Source organism: Drosophila serrata, unplaced genomic scaffold (assembly GCF_035046125.1).
Source record: "Drosophila serrata isolate PLE 108 unplaced genomic scaffold, ASM3504612v1 contig_240, whole genome shotgun sequence".
Classification (NCBI taxonomy): Eukaryota; Metazoa; Arthropoda; class Insecta; order Diptera; family Drosophilidae; genus Drosophila; species Drosophila serrata.
Window position 1 is genome coordinate 5312929 of NW_028257138.1, and position 18569 is coordinate 5331497.

At 38.4% G+C, this 18569-nt stretch overlaps 2 protein-coding genes across 3 annotated transcripts in view; both read left to right on the plus strand.

The window, feature by feature from the left end:
- Nos (Nitric oxide synthase) overlaps window positions 1-5463 on the plus strand; it is a 54796-nt gene extending 49333 nt beyond the window's left edge. For both annotated transcript variants that reach the window (XM_020951742.2, XM_086830772.1), the window contains exons 15-19: window positions 1656-1989; window positions 2386-3528; window positions 3948-4072; window positions 4819-4885; window positions 5090-5463. In XM_020951742.2, coding sequence (XP_020807401.2) covers window positions 1656-1989; window positions 2386-3528; window positions 3948-4072; window positions 4819-4885; window positions 5090-5197 — 1777 coding nt within the window. In that variant the 3' untranslated portion in view covers window positions 5198-5463. The remainder of the gene's footprint in view (window positions 1-1655; window positions 1990-2385; window positions 3529-3947; window positions 4073-4818; window positions 4886-5089) is intronic.
- A 4246-nt stretch (window positions 5464-9709) lies between these two features.
- The window catches only part of LOC110183455 (uncharacterized), a 31585-nt gene continuing 22725 nt past the window's right edge, over window positions 9710-18569 (plus strand). Inside the window, exon 1 of the mRNA XM_020951735.2 lies at window positions 9710-10353. The gene's annotated coding sequence lies outside the window, so the exon portion shown is untranslated. The remainder of the gene's footprint in view (window positions 10354-18569) is intronic.

Here is an 18569-nt window from a genome sequence, read left to right on the forward strand (position 1 = left end):
GTTGAAGAATGTGTGGGATTATGGGTGATAAGGAAATAAATACAATGATTGTAATATGAGCTGTTGGATTGGTTTATATCTTTTAAATTATAGTTTTTTAATCACTTAAAGCTACTCAATCTCTTTGAATAATATTTGTTGCAACTAAGAACTTTCAACCTTCCATCTATATATTTGTTTGCCTTCCGTATTTATTTGTTTTTTCTGCTGAAATGCAATATATTCTCCTGTAGATGCATAAATTAATTATCCCTTAAGCTTAATTTATCAAGCAACTGCATCGAGTTGCTGTTGGTTAAGGTTAAATCATAATAACCTAACCCTTGATGAGTTTGCGAAGCTAAAATCAATTTGAACCAAAACTGAACCAAGTGGTTTAAATTCAGGAACATCTTGGACTATAATGCAGCTGTCTAAGGAGTAATGACATAATTTAATATTCCTTTCCCAGTTGTAGTAGTAGTAGTGGCCTCATCATGGCCATAATCCCTGGCAGTGTCTGCTCCATCACTGGCTGTTAACAAGCTCTTACAACTTGTAAGCTCCGTGCCAGCCACTCGTGATGGGTACTGAGTCCTCCGTAGTCCTGAAGTCCTGAGCCCGTGGCAACAGGTTTTTACGACGACGACGACCCCGGTAAAGCCATAAACTTTGACCCAAAGCCAAGCTGAGCAGCAGGAGCTCAAATAGTTTTAAACGCACAATGGAACTGGAAACTCTCCATCTCTATCTTTCTCTGTCTATCTGGCTAAAAGGAGCCATCAAGATGGCCCAGAGAACGGCAACGGACTAAGGCCATGGCCAGCTGCAGTTGGCATTGCTGTCTCGGTCGGTCTGTGGGCCCAAAGCGGATTTTTCGTCGGTTCTTGGGTTTCGTTAAAAACTGCCACTGTTCATTGTTGAATCATCACTCAAGCGGGTGGTTTTTCCAAGAGGGAAAACTGCAGTTTTACAGCCGAGGAAAAGGCATCAGCTCACACGCTGCGAGGGACCTCGCACTGACGAGCTGCTGACGAGCGGATGATTACGTTTTTTTAGTGAATTGCTGCTGCCCCACACTGGATACGAGTCCCCCAGTCCTCATCCCCTCCTCCCCGGCAACTTGCTCCTACTTTGTGTGCTCATTTTATTTTGGCAGTTTTTGTACATTTCTCTGCTACATCCCAATGACAAGCGTAATAAATGCTTTGCTGTCAGCCGCTGCTTTTCTTCCTTTATTGTTGCCTCCTTTGGCGTGTTTTGTCCATTGTTTAGATCCTGTGGCGCCCTTGACCACGCCTTCTTCTGCTGCTGCTGCTGCGCTCCCTCCAAGCCCTTTGTTACCCGGCCCGGTCTTTTGTGAAATATGAAACTGAGCAGCGGCACAGCCAAGGGCCTGAGACATATATTCCTCCTAACAAGCCCCATTTTAATTTGAGTGTTCTTCTGGGCTTGTTTTCCAAAAGAAGCAAAAAAGAAAAGTACAAAAATACAACTGAATGAGGCGCTGCATACTTTGAGGCTGTCGCCGCACTGAGATGCCACAATCGGGCCATTAAGTTTTTTAATTTTTAATCTAGGAGAAAAAAAATCCATCAAAAGTTAATTAATTATTTAATTCGAAATATCTTCTGCCATCTCTGACTGTTTTTTTGTTGCTCCCTTTATTGTTTCAGCATTGGCTCCTCAAAGTCCTTCATGAAGGCCAGCTCGCGGCAGGAGTTCATGAAGCTGCCACTGCAACAGGTGAAGCGCATTGACCGCTGGGACTCGCTGCGGGGCTCCACCTCGGACACCTTCACCGAGGAGACCTTCGGCCCCTTGTCCAATGTCCGCTTCGCTGTCTTTGCCCTCGGCTCCTCGGCCTATCCCAATTTCTGTGCATTCGGACAGTATGTGGACAACATACTCGGGGAGCTGGGTGGCGAGAGGCTGCTGAAGGTGGCCTACGGAGATGAGATGTGTGGCCAGGAGCAGTCCTTCCGGAAATGGGCACCCGAGGTGTTTAAGGTGAGTGGACAGTAGAGTGACAGACTTCCTGGGGAATCTGTGTATGCAATGTTTCTAGAATGATGTATGAAGCAGACAAAGCGTATACGCAACGGGTTTGGACTAGTACCAAGATTACGTATACGCAGCGTATGTTATATTCTGAACCAGATCCTTGCCAGATTTACTTATTGTTTCTATTTCTATTACTATTATGTTTTATATATCAAATCAACTATATATGTTTCTAGGATAATGCATAAAGCAGAGTCAACAGTGCGTATACGTAACGGGTTTGGTCTAGTGTCAAAATTACGTATACGCACTGTATGTTTTATCTGTTCTTGAACCTTTATATTTCTATTATTATTATGTTCTGCTTTATAATTCATATTATATCCCATATTCCGTTTCTAGCTTGCTTGTGAAACCTTCTGCCTGGATCCAGAGGAGAGTCTCACGGATGCCTCACTTGCCCTGCAAAACGAATCCCTGACAGTAAACACGGTAAGGTTGGTGCCGGCTCCCAGCAAGGGTTCTTTGGACAGCAGCCTCTCCAAGTATCACAACAAGAAGGTGCACTGTTGCAAGATCAAGGCGCAGCCCCATAACCTGACCCGGCTGAGCGAGGGGGCCAAGACCACAATGCTGCTGGAGATCTGTGCTCCGGGGTTGGATTATGAGCCCGGCGACCATGTGGGCATCTTTCCGGCCAATCGAAACCAGCTGGTGGACGGTCTCATTGATCGCTTGGCGGGTGTGGATAATCCCGATGAGGTGTTGCAGCTGCAGCTGCTGAAGGAGAAGCAGACCTCGAATGGCATCTTCAAGTGCTGGGAGCCGCATGACAAGATTCCGCCAGATAGCCTAAGGAACCTCCTGGTGCGGTTCTTTGACCTGACCACGCCGCCATCGAGACAGCTGCTCACCCTGCTGGCGGGTTTCTGCGAGGATGCGGCGGACCGGGAGCGACTGGAGCTGCTGGTGAACGATTCCTCAGCCTATGAGGACTGGCGTCATTGGCGACTGCCCCACCTGTTGGACGTTCTGGAGGAGTTCCCCTCCTGTCGTCCACCGGCGCCTCTGTTGCTGGCCCACCTGACGCCCCTGCAGCCGCGCTTCTACTCCATCTCCTCGTCCCCGCGTCGGGTCAGTGATGAGATCCACCTGACGGTGGCCATTGTGAAGTATCGCTCGGAGGACGGAGATGGTGATGAACGCTATGGCGTCTGCTCCAACTATCTCTCGGGACTGCGGGCGGACGACGAGCTCTTCATGTTCGTGCGCAGCGCCCTGGGCTTCCATCTGCCCAGCGACCGGAGTCGTCCCATCATCCTAATTGGACCTGGCACGGGCATTGCTCCCTTTCGCTCCTTTTGGCAGGAGTTTCAGGTGTTGCGAGAACTGGACCCCGTGGCACCTCTGCCCAAGATGTGGCTCTTCTTTGGCTGCCGCAATAGGGATGTGGACCTGTATGCCGAGGAGAAGGCACAGCTGGAGAAGGACCAGATCCTGAATCGAGTTTTTCTGGCACTGTCCAGGGAGCCGGCCATTCCAAAGGTGAGTTTCGGTGAAAGAAAATGAAAACTTTGCCCCTCGTTTTTTCGGGTTAACTGAAGGAAAGTTTGCTATTTACAGAGAAAAAAATTTCACAAGAAATGTGTTGTTTAGAATCATTTTAAAACTATTATTAACCCTAAGAAATATATTATAAATTATTTTTATAAAAATATGTATGCCGTTATCATGGCTCTTAAAGCTGGAAACCCCTGTCAAACCCATATTTTGTATTTTAAGACTCTCTCTTTCTATTTCTCGATATGTATAAAAGATTTGTAGTTTAATCAATCTCTCCTGCAATCTTTTTCTTAATTTCTCATATTGATTGACCAATCAATGTCAATGTTCTTTTCTCTGTAACGCTTAAACAAATGATTTGCTTTTCTGATTCCACAACGACTACGCATTGTGCATTGCAGACATATGTGCAGGACCTGATTGAGCAGGAATTTGATTCGTTGTACCAGCTGATTGTCCAGGATCGGGGCCACATCTACGTCTGCGGCGATGTCACAATGGCCGAGCATGTGTACCAGACCATCAGGTAAGGTTTGCCCCTTAACATCTCCTCATAGTTTTGCCCTTAGTTTGATTGCCTTTGTGAGTTGCTCCCCTTTTTTTTCCTCACATTTGCTTTTCCACCGATTTTCCCAGCTGGGAATTTACGGCTTCCTAATGCCCCCCGGACGGTCAGGTATTTTGCCATCGTTTGGCTTTATATATGTATTTCCTGCCTCCACCATCCTCTGGTTGGAATTCTTTCAAAGCTCCTGATTAAGTGCCTTATTGTGAAATAAGGGCTGGCGTCTCCCACACAGGATATTGCATAATGGCTTTGGTCCTTCAGGGGGGGCATTTCAAAGGGGACCGACTCGTTACTCGTAATCATAAGCGGTTTAGTTTAATTGAAACCAAGGCAGATAATAAAGCAGATGACCAGTTTCAGTTTCGCAGCTGTTTGCTAATTACAAGTGATAATTTTCCTTAATTTATATTCTGTTAATTATGAAGCTGAACAAAGGTTTAAGAATTGATATGCTTATTTATTTATAGTAATTATATCTTGATTATTTACCCCCAAAGTTTGCCAGTAAACGTTGTCCAACTTGGTTACTTTTAATACTCTCCAAAAAACATACTTTAAATCATAAACAAGTGTTTTTTATCATCCCAGAGATTGCTATAAATATCTTAGAGCGTCAAATAAATAAACTGTTTTTCCTAGCTTTCCTTTATATTCCCAGCACATTTCTTTTTCTATACTTATGCTCGGTTTTTTATCCTTGACAGGAAGTGCATTGCCGGCAAGGAGCAGAAAACCGAGGCGGAAGTTGAGACATTTTTGCTAACATTGCGGGTAAGTATCCTTCCTGAGCGGTTTATAGTGAAGCTGGGGTCATAAATACCGATAGTGACGAAGGGCTTCCTCCCCGCAGCCACACACGGCGTATGAGCGATTTTGTTGCAAAACAATGTAAACACATTTGATGTCAGCAAATCTACATACTTTGTGTTGCTCTTTTTTTTATATATAGTATATATATAAACATTTTCTTGTTAGGACGAGAGTCGCTACCACGAGGACATCTTTGGAATCACGCTGCGAACGGCTGAGATACACACAAAGTCGAGGGCCACCGCCAGGATCCGCATGGCATCGCAGCCGTAAAAGGGATTAATATCCTAGCACTAATCAAAATATGAGGAACTGGGATTATTAACTCCCCGTAACTGAAGAATACCAAGACATTTAACTTTTATTTCTTCCATATTTAAATGCTATTAAATATTGTCGCTTTGTTCATTACTTATACATATGAAGAATATTTAAATCAATTCAATTTTATTATTGATTCTACTGTACAAATCAAATCAGAAATCAAAATCTAAATCTAAATGTTAAAATATATTTCAAATAAATGAATCCGAAATCCATCAGTTTGTTAACACTAATAAAAAAAAAAGGGGGAACGAAAGCAATTTCCAAGCCTGAGACGGCAGCCGGCTAAGCGGCTTAAATTGGCTAAAAGGGAAAATGGAACGCAAACGACAGCCAATTGATTTCGATTGGCAAATTGTGCAGAAAATGCAATTTATTAAATAAATACTCATTTCCCTTTCCATAGATTTTCTTTTCCGCGACTTGTTCAATTCTACGAAAAGGGAATAATATCAGCTAGACAATGCCAAACTTAACACAACAAAAAAAATTAAATCTTATAGTTTTACCTTCCGGATTTGGCATAAAGCTTTTGTTTAGAGGGAAAAGCGGTAAGTACAGTGGTTTTAAGTATTGAAAAATTGTCTTAATTGAGATTTAGTTTAAATACGGAAATCAGTTGATAAATGTACAGTCTTAAAGTTTTGATTAAATGGAATAAACATGAAGCTAATGCTAGTTAATTGATCTTAATTCTGTATAAAGAGATACAATATAAATTAATATACAGTCTCAAAATATTAATTAAAACAATTTTACAGAGAAATGTTGATAATATAGGTTTGATTCATTTAATTTGATATTATTACAAATTGAAACCCTTAGACTTTTTTATAACTTCAAATATTTCAAGTTCTAGGTAAGTAAAGACAGGAAAAACAACTTAAGTAAAACACAAATACTTCGTACGACCTTTCAAATTTTAAAATAAAAAAATAACACAATATGTTTTTCTGGTAATTTTTCGTTATTTAAAGTAATTTGTTATCTCAGGCCCCTGTGCATCTCGGAACTAGAGATATGGCTCTGTGGCTGCGCCAACATTCCGGTGGCTGTCTGCGGTTTCAAAGCGTTAACAGATTTGTACCTTGTGCGAAATTCTAAACATCTACAGCAGTCTGACTCCTACCGAAGGGGTTCACCTAACCACCTAACCCACCTGGCTACCTTCCTGCCTCCCTACCTCCCTCCCCCCTCTCGGGAGTATCTGATTTCAATGCTGAAATTGAATTGTGAGTGCTCGGCGGGCTTCTGTTTGACTTGTTCGTCGTGTACATGTATACATTTGTAGGGTGTGCGGGTATTTGCGCCATATGGATGGAGAATTGTCCATCAAAGTGCCATATTTGTTTTTGCCTTTTTATATTCCTGTTTATTTGTTTTTATGGCCAAAATGCCGGAAATTATATAGGGCAGACTCTACGTGGGGGAAACTCTAGAGATTTAAACAAAATATTTATACTTCTGATGGGGAAAAATATATAACACTTGTATTTAAAACACCCATTTTTGTTGGAGAGCATTGGGTCTTTGGGACTTGGATTTCAAAACAAATCCTTGATATACAACATCATTATAATATATAAAATTTCCTCCTGGAAAACTGAAATAATCAGACTTCTGAAGTATTATCTAAGTCGATATAATGTTAAGTTTCTTTACGTTTCATTTAGAATACCCCTTGTTTTATGTATTTTTTTTAGCGGAAATTTCTACAGCAGTGAGAACTCGCGGTTTGACTTCTGATTGACATTTTTCCCGCATTTTTTCTAACTTTTTTTTTAGGATAGAGCACGCGTATCTCTTTCAATCAACTCGACCCAGGCTCATATTTCAGGTTTTGACATATGTCAATGGCAGATACTCAGGAAACTGAAAGATATTGCTAAGGAAATCGAAATCAAGGGGTTTAATCAAGACATTTTGGTGCAAAATTGTTTAGGTTTAACTGCAGTTTAGAATCTTTGAAGGAAGAAAGGTTAACAAATAAAATATATTTTGTATTTTGATTTGATTTTCTATTTTACATATGATTTACTGTAGTAAATTATACAAATATTTCATCACTTTAAAAATACTGCATATACTTCAAAAATTAATAATTTTTCATAAATATATTAATTTTCTTTTCGGAGGCACGTGAAATTAAATACGATTTCCAGGTTTCACTGACCTTTTGCTGTCTTGCATTATCATTCCCGGGATTAGCTGAATGCAAATTCAGAGAAATTGATAAAGTCGCGTGGCGAAATAAGTATAAAAATATATTTCTGCTGTTTCTGGATTATTTCTTTACGTTAAAGGTGACAAGGTAAGTGGACATGCTGACCGAAACATAAAAATAAAAAGTCTTGAGTTGGCTTTTAGCAAACCAGAAAAGCGATTGTAAAACTCTGCAGAAATTGTCGTAAACTGGTGTCAATGGCTTATTGGGGTTTTTTTTTTTTTTTTGTTAAGAGGCATCGGAATCACCTGATCTTGTGGCCCCAAGAAACGTGAGTCAGCCAGGGGTTAATTGAGCGGGATAAGCCCCGATTAACCCAATGGAATGCAGTTCTCCCTCTCCGGAAGGTGATGAACTTTGAAAGCAGAGAGACTTTGGCACGCGCCTTCCAAGTGACCAAAAATGTTACTCTAATAAGTTAACCGGCTTTTGGGCCCACTCTGCTCCATACACACTGCATTGTACACTTGGAAAAATAATATTATTACATCCATTATTAAAAATAACTATGACAAATAGTGGGACAGAAAGTTGTTATGTCAGAAACGTTTTTAGCTCTTTATGATGATTTGTCAAACAAAAACCTTTTAAAATGTTTAAAATTTATTAGCAGAAAAACACAAGGCGTTATTAGTCACCATGAAGGGCTTATAGTATATGAAAATATATATATTTATTTAAAAAAAACATGTGTTACTTATTACTAATTTAACCCGCTTTAAACTGACTTAAGCTCAGGTAGGCAACAAATTTGATAAATTCCCTAAGTATTTCCCTTAAAATTAGCTGCTTATTTTCTCGTCGTGTGTACACTCTCGATTCCGAAATTAATCAACCGACTTTCGGGCAATCTCAGACGGCCACAACAACCACCGTTTGGATGTTTGGATCTTTGGACGTTTTGGATGGCCGGGGCGGGTCCCACCAACATTCCTGACATAATTCCGAGTGTGTGAGTAAGCAAACGAGTTCGGGAAAAATCGACACAGACGTCATCGGCACAGCTTCACTTTGCCGTTGGCAACAAAAAGTTGAGAAGAGAAAAAAAAACAAAAACAAAACAAAAAAAATATTAAAACCACAAAAAAAATGGTCTATAAAATCCACCAAGGTGCAAAGTCGACAGCCAGCGGGGAAGCTGGAATTTTTAATATTCTGGCCAAGGACTTGTCGAAATATTCCTTTGAAATATGCCAAAATCAAACGGGGCTTAAAAGTTAAATATTGGGTTGAAAATGCTTCTATAAAATGTGAATAAAATATTGAATAAATTACAAGCATGTAGGAAATTAAATTAAAATATATTAATTTGGATATATGATTAGCGATATCCAACGGAAGCAACATGTTGCCAATAATTCAGCAACAGCAACTTAATAATTTTTTTTGCCGGCTTGCCACTTTTGCCTTCGATCTTGGGGCTGCTAAGTTCGATTCGAACTTATATGGGGCGCCGACGTAGCCGGCTCAAGCTCAGTGTTGCCTCAGTTGGAGGTAAAAAAGCCAAGAATAGTTCATTTATAAATTAAATATTTGCAATAAAAAAAATATATAAAAATATATTTAAGGTTATATTTTAATGAGGTTGTACAACTTTGGGCCTTAACTCAGTCATTTAATATATATATATATATATATATATATATATATATATATAATATATATATAACTTAGGTTCTTAGATTCTTAGCATTTTAAATGTTCGAAATACTATACAGTAACATCACCATAGTAATATTTTCTTGGTAACTGAGACATTATGCCTAGTCTTAAATATTCAGAAAATCATTCATAACTATGCCAAAAATACATTAATTTTAAATCGGAAAGCTTTCCTATGCTAGTTTTTATTTGGTTAATAAATCTGCATACTCAATATAAAATTTAAAAAAATTTATTTTATTTTCAAATTTTTGACAATTTTAACGATAAAATTTTCTTCTTATAAAATTTTGAAAAAATTGAAAAAAAAAAAAATTATTTTTGCCTAAGATGCCTAGATCGATTCAGCTGTTGATGCTGATCAAGAATATATATGATTTATGGGGTCGAAAATGACTCCTTCACTGCTTTTTACACTATAATAGAATAAAACCCTTGCTATAAAATTCAATATAATCTTAGTAATACCTCATTTTTAACTGATCAAAAAAAATTATAAAAATCCTATAAGCTAGTCAAATCTTCTTACTGACTAAATTTAAAAATGAAACTATCTAAAAACCTGCTGTTAAGTCGCCGATCTGCCATCGCCGCTCAAGCCTAACATTGCGACTTGAACTTGCCGCCGTTCGAAGCTGAGGCGTGCATTCAGTGTGTGTGCCTAGTGTGCCGAGTGTGTGTGTGTGCGAGAGAGCTTGGTTACCAACAACAACCAAAGGCAAACATCGCAGCTCTGATGTCGATTTTTTGTGTCGGACCCGCGCTTCGTTTATTTTAGTTAGTAACGAGATTTCGAGCGCTCAACGTTGACGGCGCGGCTGAAAATCGCGGCTAAAATCGTCTCTAAAAATCGGCTAAAATCGGCCAATAACAAGCTCGGCGCACACACAGTGCGTACTCCGTAAGCGGGACGAGCCCTACAATACAACTACTGCTACTGCTGTGCGTGTGTGTCTGTGTGCGGTCGCGGACATGAAGTGAATAAGAAATTGGAAAAGCACTAAAACATAACATGTACCTATGGTATATACATATCTAAAAAAAATACAGAAAACAAAAAAGAAGAAATATATAAATAAAAATAAAATAAAAAACGCAAAAGAAAACGCAAGAAACGTGGGTAAGGCCAAAAGCGAGGCAGCAACTCTTCGGCGTCGCCGATAATCCAAAAAAATATCTATATAAAAAGCGCGAAATATTTTTTATTTCGGCTCGAAATGTAAGTACTGTACGGGTGTTAGTTACAACAAACTAGGAGACACTTTTCATAAATTACAATAACAACGAAAATGAAACTAATACACAAGTTGTTGACTGTCGGTTGCCAAGAGTGAAATTATTGAACAAGAAATTTCAAATTTGTTTGGCTTTAGCTTGGTGATTTTCAGTCTGCAAAGAAAACAGAGGGGGAAAATGCGCCAAAAATATACATATTAATGGGGAGTAAATATAGGGTTGTGGGGAAAAGAAATCAGGCAATTAAAAAAAGCTTGTTTTTTAATTAAATTAATTAAGATAAAAGTTTCGAAGAAAACTTAATTCAAATAAAATGATCTGGTGGTTAACCGGCAAACATAATGAGTTTGTGTAAGAAAAAATATAAATTAATCCAGAGCAAAAAAAAAGAGTAGTTTTATTTAAATTCCATTAAAAAAATATATAAAAAAAAATTTAGTATAATAATAAAATATAAATATAAATATAAAATTCATATAATACATAAAATGCTCTCAACATGTATATTGTATGTTAAAGCTATAACTAGAAAGCGGACTTTAATTTGCTTTACATAAAAATCAAAGTAAAATACCCTTACAATTTTCTTCCTAGCTTTAAATAAACTTGGCTAACCCTGTGATTTGTTTGTGATCAGTTTTCTTGAAAAATCACTTTAGCTAATAAATATATATTACCCTTGGGTTCCTTTTAAATCTGAGTAGCTGTTAGCACAATTTTTTTGATTAAAAATATTGGTGATTCAAAGATTGTTTCGCTTTATAAACATAGTTCAGTTACCTGTTCAATAGTTAACTATGCGATATATATATTTGTATATATATACACACACCTGACAAGCTCTTTGAAGCGCGTCTATTATCACATTTTGCTCTTTATTTCAATGTGTTATGTGTCGTGCACTGTCTGCATTTTTTGACTGTCGTCTAAATGCTGATTTTTACGATTACAGGTGTTTGAAATGTATTCAAAATTTATGAGACTTGGCGTTGCCGTTGCCATTGCCATAGAGCGATGTGTGGGGCAGATGGAATAATGCCATTCGGTGGCACAGCAGCCCAGACCTTACAAGGTTCATTGCTACTTGTCACAATTTTTTCCCGACCGTTTTTTGTTTCATGTTTCATGTTTCCATGTAGGCTTGTTGTATAGATAATAAACATTAAGCTTAATGGCATTGTTGCCGGGCTATATATCCAACTACAACTATATATACATCAGATCCAACAACTAAATCAACAATAAACAAATGGCGAGCCACGCGTGTCTGCCTTTTTAGCCGTGGCTTGTGAACTTTTCTTGTGGGTTTTTCTCCTCTTTTTTTTCTTTTGCATTTGACAGCTTCTCTATAATGGTGTGTTAATTCCGACAGCTATTGTATTGAAATCTGAAATCTTTTTCCTCAATTTTTGGCACATTCACTCGGGGATTCTTTGCAAATTAAGCAAAGAGCCCCACGGCGATTATAGAAAATTTTCGCAGCTTGTCTGGCGCCCATTAATACACTTTGGTTTATTATGGCTCGCAATTAGTTGACTTAAATTATTAACTTTTGTCCGCATCTCTGCAGGTTCAAGGTTAAGGATGGTCCATTTAGATGAGTTGTTCAAGTGGCATATAGCATATATGCACACACAAATAAATATAAATCAGACATCTAAATGCATGCGAAATCTTTTGTCCGACCGCGTAGCTCCGAGAATTATTATAGAATAATTTCTGTTACGTGAGATTAAGCAATATGCTCGGACAACGTCGCGTGTTGATGATAGTCCAGCGATGTGTTTTCTCGCCTTAATGCGACAGTATATATCTTTCACGTGTGCCAAACACCTTGCAAAACAATAATATGGAATATGATTTATACTCTATGGCCTGAAATGAGGTCACTCTAGACGTTCTACCCCAAGAGCTTTAATGTATCTATTAAGTTTGAGTTTTAAATGTGTGCATTTCAGGTGATTTATATTTATTTAACATTGTCTTAGTAATACTCTACTAAGAATATATATCAAATATATTTGTCTAAGAACCCCACCTTATGGCTGGAACTTCCTGCTGGCCAGTTTAGAGTGAAAAACAAACAGAAAATAGTCATAATAAATAAAGAAGGTGGCAGTGGGCAAATATTAAAAGGCAAAGTGCAAAAATGGCTTGCAAAAGCGGCCAAGACAAGGCAAAGACCACAAAAGCCAAAGTGGCTAAATGCAAAAAATCATTTAACGCATTTTAACAATGCTCATTACCGCGGCTAACCCTGACGCTCCTCGCCCACAAACCCGGCACGTGGACCCATTTAAAGTAGTGCAGACGAACGATAAAATAAATGCCAAAATCCAACTCGTACACATCTTCAAAAAATACAAATATATTTGTGAATTTTTATGAATGAAATGCCAGATGAGTTGAATTTGAATTGAGCGTCGCCAGTTGCTTCCAGCATTTTGCACAAATTGCGTGGCTACAGAAACACGGTCTGCATGGCTAAGTAATGGGCACTTTTGAAAACCGAAACCAAAACCAAAACCAAAGCACAAACCTCTTACGTAGAGTGCCTCAAAAAATAATAAATAAAAGACTAAGCATATCCAGCAGTAAAAACCAGCAGAAATTAGCTTTGGCTGCCTACATGTAATTTTCCTTTAATTGCTCATCTCGTAAAAAGTGAAAACATAAACGAGTTATGAGCATTTAATCCCCGTGAATAAATAGGCGAGAAATTGATTCACTCTCGGGCATTTTTTCGCTCACTAAATATTAAATCAATTAGTTTGTTGCACATTGGTTACCAGGAAACGTATTTAATTTTTTTTTCTCTACGTCACTACTGACTTTGACAAAAAAAGAAAAAAACCCAACTGCTCGATTCACTTGAACTTCATGAATATGTTTGCTTAATCCCAATAAAGGTGAAATATATACATATATTTTTTTGGTCACTGCGTGGCCCAGCAAAATATAAATAAATAAATGCAAAACTTTTAATGAAAGAAAAACAAGCATAAAATCAATGAACAACTTCAAATAAATTCAATTTATTACCTTATTGGCTTACCCTACCGTTCGTTATACATATATATTTAATGCATATTAAAAGTGCCATTTTGAAACAAGCTGCCACTCAACAAGGTAAACAATTAACAAACGAAGTTATTATTGCTTCGCTGATGACTTAACCATCCAATTTCCGGTCGCCCCTTGAAGTATTTTGTGGCTGACGCATCTTGAATAAATATATTATATAAATTATTTTTTTCTGAAGAGAGAGAGTCTGGCGGGAAACCCTTATTCACAGTTGCGAAAAAAAATTCTGCAACTTTTACAAACGATTTATTTCGTTTCGCTTGAAATTCATAAACATATTCACAGGTGACTCGAGCCGAGACTTTGTTTATATTGTTTCTGTGGGAACCTGTTTACCCATATTTCTGCTCAAACGAAAATCATAATAATAACATCGACCAGAATAAGATGGGCATTTTATTAAATTTTTTGGAAATTTTGTCAGCTTAGATCATCTCTGGTCAAAAAAATGCGCATCTAATCACACGTGACCGCCATTGAACAGAAATATTCCAATAAAAGGCGACCAGCCTTCGCCACGTACGTGTAGTTTTAATTAATTTTAAAAATATTTAAAAAGCCCAACCAGGCGCCCTCAACAATTCCGAAATGCGTTTAAAAATGATTTCGCATTTTGCGGCCTCATTGTGAAATGAAATGATATTGAATATCGATCGGCAATCCCACTTGACTCATCCGTATTTAGTTTCGGGTTTTTCTCGCCTATACTATTTATTGCGAACATTAATCACTGGCACTATAAAAACACAAATAATACAGGGCTGCTCTTGGGGGAACCTGGTTTAGTCTCCACTTTATGAGGGCTTCGCCTTGTGCTAAACATATTCGACAATTTATGTTTTCCCATTAAGCTAAATGTTCAATTAGCGCCAAGGCGTGATATTTTGGTTAATCAATGTCAGGGGAAGACGTTAGATATATATATATAGGGGAGATTAAGATGTATAATAAGATATATAATAAGAAAGATCTGTGTGGACTCCAGCGTCAGATATAGAGAAGACTCTAAAGAAAAGGTTGGAAGTTTCAGGAAGAATAATTTTGAAAGGTTTTAAAAAGGTTTAGCAAATTTAAAAATAAAACCAGTTAAAACTTTTAGACCTTTCCAGATAGAGATTATTAATAACAAACAAATTAATCAAGTATTTTGAGACCAGCAATTTTTGGTCTGTAAGTTAAAAGTCCTTTTTTTCCAGTATCGAATTCTTTTGACAATCATTACTTGCAGTAAAGTTTTTCCAGCCTGAAACTTTTACCAAAGTAAGGCGAATTCTCTGCAATACAAGTTGTTGATTTTCGGTGCCCATTTTCCCACACTCTGCCTCACTTGGAGTATTCCTGTTTCCATGGCATCCACATGTAGGCAAAGTGCCACAAAACTGTTGTAAGTATCTGCTGGATACGAAATTTATAACAGGATACCCAAAGAAGGCGGAAAACTTTACCTCTTCCCCCCAAGGGTGTATTCCCGAAATTGTAGTTATAGCAAAACAAGCGTAAACAAAAACCTTTTGTTGGTGGAAGGGCAGGCCGAGGGGTAAATATTCATGCACAATTTGCATTTTGACTACAAAGCGGCTGAGCGTCAACTACTTTACGTCAAATTTTTGTGTCAAATCAGCGCAAAATTCAAAGGCGTTTAGACAGTCCTCCCCGAAAAGCTACCCGTTCCCGGTGAACGACCCACGGATTCCGCCGGCAGGCAGCCCTTCTTGGCCTGGCTATTAGAGACTGTCGAAGCTGAAAGCTGATGTTGAGCTGCGGCTATTTGCCAAAATGTAGAGCAAACATTTTAAACATAATGTCAAGAACGTAACGTGGCACTGACACAGACACACACGCTCCCCCCGCGATAGAGTTATAGTCTTGAGTTAGTTGACTTGTTCAAAATAAGATACTATATCTTATTTAATAAGATATATACTAGATGGTGTTGAAAAATTCTTTGAACTTTAGAAAAATCTTAAAGAATGCATAGCCTACCCATTTGAAAGAATGTTTTGTTTTTCAAAAGATTGTCTAGTGCTAGAATATATCCCTCTTTATCGTATGTACAAAGTCTCCATTAATATCAGGCTTGTTTCTATGAATTAAAGAGTCTCTTTTCCCATACGAAAATTTATTGATTTCAGGCAGTGTGTGCAGTCAGCCAACCAAGAATAATTCAGGATATATCCTCTATGCGACGTGCAGTTGCTGTTGGCATTCGGGACTGTCAAAATGAAAATTCGCATACGGAAATAGCAATAATTGCTGCCACAACACTTGCGATGACAGGCGGCCAACACACCGACAAAAGTTGCTCGTTTCATTGGCATTGGGTCGGTTTTTATATGTATATTCATTTTTTCTTTATTTTTCGGTTGCTTTACAACTTCCCTCCTGCAGCAACTCGTTTTATTGGCAGAGGAAACGATTTGTATCTGAGAGATCGGTGTATATAGTATCTGTGTCGTGGCCCACTTTTGGCGGGCAATAAGTGAATTTCACTCCAAGTTCAAGTTGAAGCTGCCACAGAGACGGAGGAAAAATCTCCGTCCAAATTAGATAAACATGTAAATGATTATTGACATAAAAGGTTCCCCTGGCAAGGCATGAATAAATTCCGAATGTGTGTAATATGCATATGAATAATAAGGAAAAGGACACAACTGGCGATACAAATTGACGTTTTATTTGCCTTTCACCTGATGACAGACGACAGCAGTCAGACAGCCGAGAAAGGACCTTTTCCTTCCTCGCCTCCTCCCCAAGGAGACGGAATTGAATTCAGAGACGGGGACAGGATGGCAGGAGGCAGGAGGCAGGAGGCAGGAGGATACCCAAGACTGAAGGCAGCCAGACGAACCCAAAAACCTCAACGCATAATGAAGTAATTGACTGAATTTGTCTTTGGCCAACAAGGAAAGTTGTTGCGGGCATACAGCTTTAAGATAGAAATGTGTCAGTACACTTGGATTAAATTGATTAGAAATATTTAAGAAAAGGAAATAAGGAAAATAAATCAAAATTAACAATAAAATAGATTAAATATTTATAAGGAAAAACTGCCCCATTGATATGATAAATATTCCATACTTTCCGACAATCGTAATCCTCTTACTTTTCTTTACTTCCTGCTAAGCTCTACTTTCTTAATTTGTTAATAAATAAAGTTCTTAATAAAAGTCAAGTTAATTAAGAATTTATGTATATATTTATTTCACTTCCTTTTTGATTAAATCTATAAATTTCTACCTGTTTTTCCCTGAGTGTATCTGTCGACGCAACAGGGATGCTGCTCCCCATCGATGATGATACATTAAAAGTTCGCCATCCCGCTTTGACTTTCAAAATGTGAATGCACTTTTGTTGTACGTGACAGGTTTTTGTTGCTCCACTTTTGTTTTCTCATCTTGTTTTTGGCTTTTTCTCTTTATTTTTCTTTATGTTTTTGTTCCTTTATTATATTTTTTGTTTTTGCTGAACAGCAGGAAGGCGAAGACGCGCGCTTGGGTTTATTGACTTTTTGACTCACATTAAATGGGTCTTAAATTCTTGAAAAGTTTTGATGCGATGGCTTAGTTTAAGCTGGCCAACCGATGACTTACAGCAGAGAGGCTTTATGGCTATCATTTTTGGATGACTAGAGTTAAGGTAACCGCAAAATGTTATGGCCAAGCGAACATGGCGAAAATAAACTCAATTTTTAGGAGTTCTCGATGTTTCTGGCGTCAAATTGGGTCAGTTTGGAATTGGAAAAGCATAACAAGTTAATAGTTTTATTCGAATTAGATATATATTATAGAGGTGCACAATTTTCCCCAATTTTGGTAAAACCCACATTCGTACATATTAAATGAGCGAAAAATATATATATTTTTTAGCAAATCACTTAAACAAGTCACGTGCATGGAACAGGGTCGATTATGGCTAATCAAGGGGAGGTTACACACAAAAGACAACAGCAATTTGATTCAGCAATACCTGCTCAGCAGCCCCGTATTATCAATTAAAATCGGAAATAGAATAAATAAAGCCAATGAGTGCGTGTGAGGTCATCACATCGACTTCCTCGACTTCCCATTCAACCCTGCGATGACCCTTCAATCAGCCTGCGTGTGTTTGTCAGTTCGATGGAAACCAATTGCCGACGGCTGTCAAATTAACATTACCCACAAATGTATAGCTTTTGTTACAAATATATATATTTGTATATGTATATGTATATTATGTTGTTTTGCCAAAAAGGTTTCATTGATTGCCTGAATTGCTAATGGCAGTTGGCCAACGAAATACCTTGATATGATGAGGAGGGTTTTGGGAAATTGTTTAAGGTTTAAGCTTGGTTTATATGGGAGTTCATTGGAGAAGTATATAAATGTAAGGCTAGATATAATTTAGATTAATATTTAAATCTTACATATATCTTTCCACCAAGTACCTTTCGTTCGCTTTGCAGAACTTTATTCAGAATTTCTTTGGCCACTTTTCAGTGGCAGTAGCACTCGAAGTGGCCACACCTGCCCCATGCATTTAAATGCAATTAAGTTCTATGCCCATTTACAATTATCCACTCCGATCATGCGGAGCTGCGAACCTAACTGGCAATTATTCATGTAACTGGGATGGCAGACAGACCCGACGATGGGCCAAGATCGTGCTAAAAATAAAGGGAATGCATTATATGCCGGCCACTTAAGGGCAATTTTCGCTTATTATGGGGATAATAGAGAGTGAGAGAGAGCTCAAACATGGGGATCTAACATACTGAACGAGTCAGGAATAGAATAGACCAAGAGCACCACTAAAAATAGATGCAGCCAATGCGATGACGATGACGATGATGGCCCATAAACGAGGAGATGGCTGCCAAGGAGCTGGAGCTTGGTCGAGCATGCCAAGCTGCTGATTGACATAAAAGAGCAAGTGGAGTTGTAAAAAAAAAAGAAAAGAAGGGGAGCTGGCAGCAGTTATAACCCAGAAGAAGATGAATCAACATTCCGAGCGGTCAACGTACCACGTTAAGCAATGGCACGCCATCGAGGATGCGGAATGGGAATGTGGATGTGGATGTGGACGAGGATGCCCGTCCAAGATGATGATGCGGCTTGTGCAGCCTGGCTATGGCTTCAT